This window comes from Aethalodelphis obliquidens, unplaced genomic scaffold (genome assembly GCF_003676395.1).
Source record: "Aethalodelphis obliquidens isolate GAN/ISIS:26980383/991018 unplaced genomic scaffold, ASM367639v1 scaffold13, whole genome shotgun sequence".
NCBI classification, from domain to species: domain Eukaryota; kingdom Metazoa; phylum Chordata; class Mammalia; order Artiodactyla; family Delphinidae; genus Aethalodelphis; species Aethalodelphis obliquidens.
The window spans coordinates 33,783,933-33,792,544 of NW_020837957.1; the positions used below are offsets into that span (position 1 = coordinate 33,783,933).

Consider the following 8,612-nt stretch of genomic DNA (forward strand, 5'->3'; position numbering starts at 1 on the left):
ATATGTTTGAAAGCTGCTGGATAGATAAGTAAATAAATAAGTAAAATATATGTTAAGTTCTTAATGCAGTGCCTAGCACATAATAAGGTTTTGATAAATGTAAACTAGTAGTAGTAGTAGTAGCAGTAGTAGTAATTGAAAATATTTCTCATGTATTTCTGAATCTTACCTTTGGAAATTATTTATAGTGACAATTACCTTATAAATATCAAATACAGAGGGGAGAGGTAAAATGTTATGTTTGATGCCTTTCCACACTGTGTCAAGCCAAATAGAACAAGGCATATTTACAAATTGTATGTGATCTCATTTGCCAACTTTTTTTTTCATTTTTTAAATTTTTATTTAAGTATAGTTGATTTACAATGTTGTGTTAGTTTCAGGTGTACAGCAAAGTGATTCAGTTATACATACATATATATATTTTTTCAGATTCTTTTCCCTTATAGGCCATTACAAAATATTGAGTCTAGTTCCCTGTACTCTGCAGTAGGTGCTTGCTGGTTATCTATTTTATATATGGTGATGTGTGTATGTTATTCCCAAACTCCTAATTTATCCAACCCCCCAACCGCTTTCCCCTTTGGTAACCATAAGTTGGTCTTCTATGTCTGTGGGTCTATTTCTGTTTTGTATATAAGTTTATTTGTATCTTTTTTTTTAAGATTGCATATATAAGGGATATCATATGATATTTGTCTTTCTCTGTCTGACTTATTTCGCTTAGTATGATAGTCTCTAGGTCCATCCATGTTGCTGCATATGGCATTATTTCATTCTTTTTTATGGCTGAGTAATATTCCATTGTGTATATATACCACATCTTCGTTATCTGTTCATCTGTCAGTGGACATTTAGGTTGCTTCCATGTCTTAGCTCTTGTAAATAGTGCTGCAGTGAACATTAGGGTGCATGTATCTTTTTGAATTATGGCTTCCTCCAAATATATGCCCAGGAATGGGATTGCAGGATCATATGGTAGCTCTATTTTTAGTTTTTTAAGGAACCTCCATACTCTTCTCCATAGTGGCTACACCAATTTACATTCCCACCAACAGTGTAAGACGGTTCCCTTTTCTCCACACCCTCTCCAGCATTTATTATTTATAGACTTTTTGATGGCGGCCATTCTGACCAGTGTGAGGTGATACCTCACTGTAGTTTTGATTTGCGTTTCTCTAATTATAATTAGTGATAATGAGCATCTTTTCATGTGCCTTTTGGCCATCTGTATATCTTCTTTAGAGAAATATCTATTTAGATCTTCGGTCTGCCCCTTTTTTGATTGGTTGTTTGTTTTGTTGATATCGAGCTGTATGAGCTGTTTGTATATTTTGGAGATTATTCCCTTGTCGGTTGCATCATTTGCAAATATTTTCTCCCATTCTGTAGGTTGTCTTTTCGTTTTGTTTATGGTTCCCTTTGCTGTGCAAAAGCTTTTAAGTTAATAATTAGGTTGCATTTGTTTATTTTTGTGTTGGCCACTTTAGGTTCTAGGATGAAAGTTAACAGACACACATGGTCCAACCCCCCTATTCTATGAATGGGCGAATAGGCCCAGAGAAATGAAAAGATTTGCCTGAAGTCAGACTGTGGAACAGAACCTCTTCATATCCCACCATCTTGAGAAAATATTGATTCTTAAATGTGGAAGTTTTCATTGGAAGCTATATCTACAGAAACACCATTTTTGTTATCATTCATTCTTTAGAACACTTGATCATATCTGCTTGTGTGATCACTACCTACTTACGAGAACTAAAGAGACATTTACCTTATCTAATGGCAAAATGTCATCACTACTTTACTGGGGTAGCAAGAGATTTACTTTCAAGAAGAGTTTTGGAATTAAAACTTATTTTCTATTCTGTCTGTGTATTTGAGAAGTATTTAAGAATGTGTTTTGGGACAAAAGGGCTTTTGTTTACCTGTCAGACCTGTTTACCCTAGTTCTGGCTCACTTTTCTAACAGTACAGCCTCTTTCCCAGTCCTGCCCTTTATAGAGAAGCTACAGTTTTTGGTCTTTGTCTAAAAACTGGAGCCACCTGGAAAAAAGTGTGCACTGCATTCTCAGTTAACGAGGATTTGTGATCAACTTGCTTTTTGGTCACCCAACATCCTGCCAATAAATATGTTCAACATATTTATGGACTTACTGTTACTGCAGTGGAAGCGTGGGGCACTAGAAAAGAGTGCTGGACTCAGTGGAGCACAGTTCCCTTAACTATAAGATGCAATTACTTGAGTTTGTCAAAGTATTGTTGTATCAAATAAAATAATGTGTATGGAAAATCATGATACATTATTCAACTAGAAGGGGAATTGTTGTTGATTCTCTTATGACAATATGAGAATCTAAAACTAGAATGAGCTGATGGGTATGATTGAAGGTCAGGCCACCCGTGACACTGGGTATTTTTGATTGTTACTCTAATTTTGATATTAGTTTGCTTTACTAATTATAATGATTTAAAAGTGGGGAAAAAAATCAATTTCTTGATAGAAAACAGTGAGAAGCCAAATAACAGAAATATATTTTTTTCAAATAATTGTTTTAACATCTTTTTCTTTTTTTAAAATAAATTTATTCATTTTATTTATTTATTTTTGGCTGCGTTGGGTCTTCATTGCTGCACATGGGCTTTCTCTAGTTGCAGTGAGCCGGGGCTACTCTTTGTTGCAGTGTGTGGGCTTCTCATTGCAGTGGCTTCTCTTGTTGCAGAGCACGGGCTCTAGGCACACGGGCTTCAGTAGTTGTGGCAAGTGGGCTCAGTAGTTATGGCTCGCAGGCTCTAGAGCGCAGGCTCAGCAGTTGTAGCATACAGACTTAGTTGCTCCATGGCACGAGGGATCTTCCCAGACCAGGGATTGAACCCATGTCCCCTGCATTGGCAGGCAGATTCTTAACCACTGCACCACCAGGGAAGTCTGCAGAAATACATTTTTTAAAAATATAGTTTACAGGCTTCCCTGGTGGCACAGTGGTTGAGAGTCTGCCTGCCGATGCAGGGGACACGGGTTTGTGCCCCAGTCCGGGAAGATCCCACATGCCGCGGAGCGGCTGGGCCCATGAGCCATGGCCACTGAGCCTGTGCGTCTGGAGCCTGTGCTTCGCAACGGGAGAGGGCACAGCAGTGAGAGGCCCGCGTTCTGCAAAAAAATAAAATATATATATATATATATAATTTACAATTATAAGGAAGTTTCACACTAGATTTTGAGATTTTTTGTTGTTGTCATTTTGATGATTCTTTATATCCTCCAATTATCACAGTCCTGGATGCAGTGAATACTGAACCAAACTATTTATGTGGTATAAATAATCCATTTCTTGAGTTTTTACTTAGTTTTTCATACTCAGAAATCCAAGAAAGACTAAAAAGATTTAAGGAGTTTTAGAGATTACCATTCATTATTTTAAAATAGATTTATGTACACTAACTGGGTAAATGAGCAACATATCAGGTAATAGGTTAATATTAAACATTGGCAGGAGGAGGCAGTCAACATATTTACTTAGTAAAAAAAATCTGCTATCAAAATTCCAAAAGAAGATTGGTAGCTTCAGGAGCTACACAGTTCAGAGCATGTCCTCAGTTTTGTAGATCCAGAAATCTGATGGTCAGCAACATGAGTGGGGATCAGGCTTTTATAGCAAAACCTAACATTAACAAATTTAGGGATCAATAGAAACCAGGATGTCAGTTGATGAATATTCAGATTGAAAAATGCAGTGTTTATGATGAGCAGCATATTTGCATCAGTAGTAAAGTACATTTCTTCTCTATGGTCTTTGCATTTACTGAGCACTTACTATATTCCTGGCATGTATTAACTCAGTCATCTTCAAAGGGTATACATACTCCTGGAAATACATAAAAATTTCCAAGAGGTATGTAAGGAATCAATTTCTACACACTCAACCTGCATATATACTCTTTCCTAAAAGTTGATCCCCTTGGGACTTCCCTGGTGGCACAGTGAATAAGAATCTGCCTGCCAGTGCAGGGGACACGGGTTCGATCCCTGATCTGGGAAGATCCCACATTCAGCGGAGCAACTAAGCCCGTGTGCTACAACCAGTGTGCTCGCACGCCACAACTACTGAAGCCCATGCACCTAGAGCCCGTGCCTTGCAACAAGAGAAGCCACCGCAATGAGAAGCCCGCACACCTCAACAAAGAGTAGCCCCTGCTCGCCACAACTAGAGAAAGCCCGCGCACAGCACCAAAGACCCAATGCAACCAAAATAAACAAATAAATTTATTTTTTAAAAAAAGTTGATCCCCCTGCAATTATGCATTTTTTTTACTCACCTGCCCTCCAAAATGGTCCTTCTTCCACTATATAAAAGAAAGGTGTCTCAAAAAAAAAAAAAAAAAAAAGATGTCTCATCTTGATGGGCCAGTGACTTATTAAATGTATCCATGTATCCTGGTGGTCATTCAAGAGATTGGTTATTTTCCATTTGCTAATGAATGGCTATACCTCTTATCAGGTTTGTAATATCACAGACATACTTAACCGTTTGATCCTCAGCTTTCTCATCTATAAAATAAGATTCATAGTAGTCACTGTGAGGTTTAAAGAAGGTAATATGTGATAAAATAACCATTACAATGCCTGACCAAGTATTCATATAGATATTCAGCCATTGTCATGATACTTCTCTTGATTTTCTGTGCTAGTGTTCTATAATCTGTATTTCAAAATACGTAAATTGTTTTTCTGCCTTTCGTATGGTGGATGGTAGGGAGATAGTTAAGTAGCTAATTTGTTTCTTTTACCATGTCTCACTGTCATTTTTAGGATTTGCTTTAGAAATGAAAATGTTAATTCACAACACTAATCAGCATGGAGGGCTGATCTTCCTTAGACATTTACTAAACTAGGAGAGTTGAAGAATATGACAGTGATAGAAGTTTCATCACATTAGGATTAATACCATCTTTCGTGCAATTTGGATCCCTTATTTGACAGTAATTCTAAATAGAGCAGACTGCTCAGATTTTTACTTTGAATTTTACCTTGCATATGTTCAAAGATTTTTTAAATGATAGTTTGGCAGAGTTATCAAAAAGATATGATATCTCCTGAAAGCAGTAATTGCTTTGGCCTGCCCTGCAGTGTTACCACATAGTAGATAACGTATGGATTCGCAGAAGAGGCCAGAAATCAGGTTCTCAAGGGAAACAGGACTCTTTCCAAAGGTGAACCATGGTTCTCTATGGGCCCTTCAATCCCAGTTCATAGTTTTCATTGTTTTGTAAATGTTGTGGATAGATTTTTAAACATTATCTGTATTTAGGTATTTTTGTATTTCCTTCTTTTTTATACTCAAAATTTGGTGAAGGAGATTTTTGAGTATCTATAAAGCTGAATTAAAAATTGTTTTCCTGGCATTGAAAAGAAAATACTAATAACTGCTAATATTTAATGCATTTCTCCATATGATGTTAATTGTAGGTATTTTGTAGATGTTCTTCCTCAAGTTGTAGAAATTCCCATCTGTTCCTAATTTGTTGAGAATTTTTTTTTTAAAGTAAGAAATGAACATTGTAATTTGACAAATGTCTTTCCATGTCTATTGAGATGATAATAAATTACATTTAATACAGTCAGTTACATTGATTGATAGTTGAACATTAATCCAATCTTACACTCCTGGGATAAACTCCATTTGGTCATGAAATATAATTCTTTCTATAGATTGCTGGATTTGATTTGCTAAAATTTTGTTTATAATTTTTGCATCTATGTTTATGAGGGATAGTGGTCTGTAGTTTTGTTCTTTTGTAATGTCTTTGGTAAGTTGGAAAGCATTCCTTTCTCTCCAGTTCTCTGGAAGAGTTTGTGTTAGAATTAATATGATTCTTCCTTAAGTTTTTGGTAGAATTCACTGGTGAAGCCATTTGGGCCTGAAGTGTTCTTTGTGGAAAGATATTTAACAACAAATTCAACTTCATTTGAATTATCTGTTTTTTCTAGAGTGAGTTTTGGTAGTTTGTATCTTTTCATTGGTTTCATTTAAGTTCTCAAATGTATAGGTATAAAGTTTTCAATAATATTTTCTTTTTTTCCTTCAGTAGAATTTAAAGGGATGTCACCTCTCTCATTCCTAACAGTTGGTAATTTGTGTCATCTTTCTTCTTTTATGAACAGTCTGGCTAAAAGTTTATCTATTTTATTAATCTTCTCAAAGATTCAATGTTTGGTTTCATTGTTTTTCTCTTTCATTGAGTCACACTTCTATCTTTTCTGGTTTTTTTCTTCTGCTGCTTACTTTGGTTATAATTTGTTCTTTTTTAGTTTTTAAGGTGGAAACTCAAGTCATTTAAGACCCTTTCTTCTTTTCTAATGAAGGTGTTTAGTGGTATAAATTTTTCTTTATGTACTACTTCAGTGGCATTCCAAAATTTTTTATACATTGTATTTTCATTTTCATTCAGTTTAAAATAAAATACTTTCTAGATTACCTTTTGATTTCTTCTTTGACACAGGGCTTATTTATAAGTGTCCTGTTTAGATCTCAAATATTTGGGGATTTTTCAGATATCTTTCAATTGCTGATTTCTAAGTTAATTTCATTATGTTCAGAGAACAAACCTCATATAACTTGATTCTTTTTAAATTTATTGAGATGTCTTGTATAACCTGGAATATGGTGTGTTTTGGTAAATGTTTTATATGCACATGGAAAAAAATACATATTCTCTTTTGTTCTGTAGATATCAATTAGGTCACCTTGATTCATTTCCTGGGCACATTAATGACTATCTCACCACCTAGTCCCAGCAGACCATCATAATATAATCATTGCTAATTTTTTGAGTACTTACTTTGAGCCAGGCATTCTGCATAGAAATTTATACAGGTTATGTAAATTTAATTTTCACGATTGCTTTACTGGTAAGTATTGTCATTAACCTAATTAATAGCTGAAGAAACTATAATAGAGATTAATCAATTTGCACAAACTCACACTTGATATAGTAGGATTCAAATCTGATTAAGCCATGCTTGTATCACTACTCCTCTGTCTAGATGCTTAATGCCTGCCCCCTCAGATCCAAATGGTCCATCTTTCCCTCTACAGTTTATTATAGATCTGTTTTCTATCCTGACAATGGGGGAATAGTGGATTATTTCAGCAAACTAATCCATGCTAATTTTTTAACCTCTTATGGTTTCCTCTTATTTAGCAACAGTTTCCCTCAGTAAGAATTAAAATATGTAGAAAATGACAGGGATCCTGGCAAGCCTGTGGGAGAGAGGAGTAGGGCAGATTGCTATAGGAACAGATACGTAAGGATTTATTAATCCTTCTAACAGTGAAAGTGAACTACTGTTGACCTCCTCATGGTGTGTTTCCATTATTTAGTGCCTTGCTACATGGGAATCCTTCCTTACATCACAGACAGATCTCCACTTGGAAGAAGCCTCTGAAGATAAATCGTAATCGCATTGAAGACTTCTCTGTGATCTTTGGGAGATAACCAAGGTTAACCAAAGTTATTCTTTCCGGATGGGCTGGGTCCTTTCTAAAATGAACGAAAAGTGTTTCACACTATCTGGAAAACCAACAACTTAAAACTCAGGTGTTCCAGAGCATTCATATGAATTTGGATATATATATACATATATATACATATAAATATTTAGCTTAGTTTTAACTATGTTCTTAAATTTGTATACCAATAATTATACATTAAAAAGTTTTTTTCTTAAATATTTGTCTGTGGAACATGTCATTTTAAATATATTGTAAAGATTCAGTTTTAATAAAAAGTTTAATATGAAATGACTTGTGTGTGTTCTTTTTCTACTAGTAGCTCAAGCCTCTGAAGCAGATTCTAATGTGAATCCAATGTATGTTAACAACTATCCTATGTATTCACCATTATTTCATCATAATTTTCTCTGAAATGCTATTTACTTTGATATTAGGAATTCAAAGTAAATATGCAAAAATGATTAAATATTATTAAACATTAATGATAACTTCAAAAGTTGGTTTATTAAAAGTTAAGTAACTGTTTAAAGATTACCAAGATAAATTTAAATTATTTTTTGAGTTACTATTTAGAATTCCTTATACAGTCATTTTCCCACTAGTAAATTTATTCTTTTTTTTGGTATTTTTTTTTTACATACTCTTCACAATTCACATCTAGATTTATTTTTTAATGTACACAGTGTTTATCAAATTTGTTCTCCCATTTATTTGTTAAGGGTCTACTCTTTGTAAGGCACAATTGCAGGTGCTTATGATGATAATGATAAAGACACATTACACTCACTTCATTCTCCAGGCTTACATTCTAGTAATATTTATCATACAGAGTAATTTTATATTCATTTTATGGCTGCATTTAAAAATTGAATGTATTGGTTATCCTAATATTTGGCAATTTTTGGAAATATATATTTCTCAAGACTTTGAGTAAAGTTTGAGGTATTTAGTCATGCCTGTTACATGTATGACTTTAAGTACCATTTGGTTACTAGCTCTTAAGTATCTCACACACACAAACTAGACATTTAGATTATCTTAACTAAAACAAGAGATACACAAACACCATATAAATATAAAACTAAACATTTTTCTTAA

The 8,612-nt window shown here is 34.3% G+C and overlaps 1 protein-coding gene across 7 annotated transcripts in view; it reads left to right on the plus strand.

The window, feature by feature from the left end:
* Positions 1–7,802, plus strand: part of SNX7 (sorting nexin 7) — a 98,576-nt gene extending 90,774 nt beyond the window's left edge. For 4 of the 7 annotated variants that reach the window (XM_027114437.1, XM_027114438.1, XM_027114439.1 and 1 more), the window contains one exon: positions 7,383–7,796. In XM_027114437.1, the coding sequence (XP_026970238.1) occupies positions 7,383–7,460 (78 nt within the window). In that variant the 3' untranslated portion in view covers positions 7,461–7,796. Of the gene's footprint in view, positions 1–1,490; positions 2,539–7,382 lie in introns of those variants that run through there. The other 3 variants (XM_027114435.1, XM_027114440.1, XM_027114436.1) reach the window with 2 other exon arrangements.
* Positions 7,803–8,612: the final 810 nt, after the last annotated feature.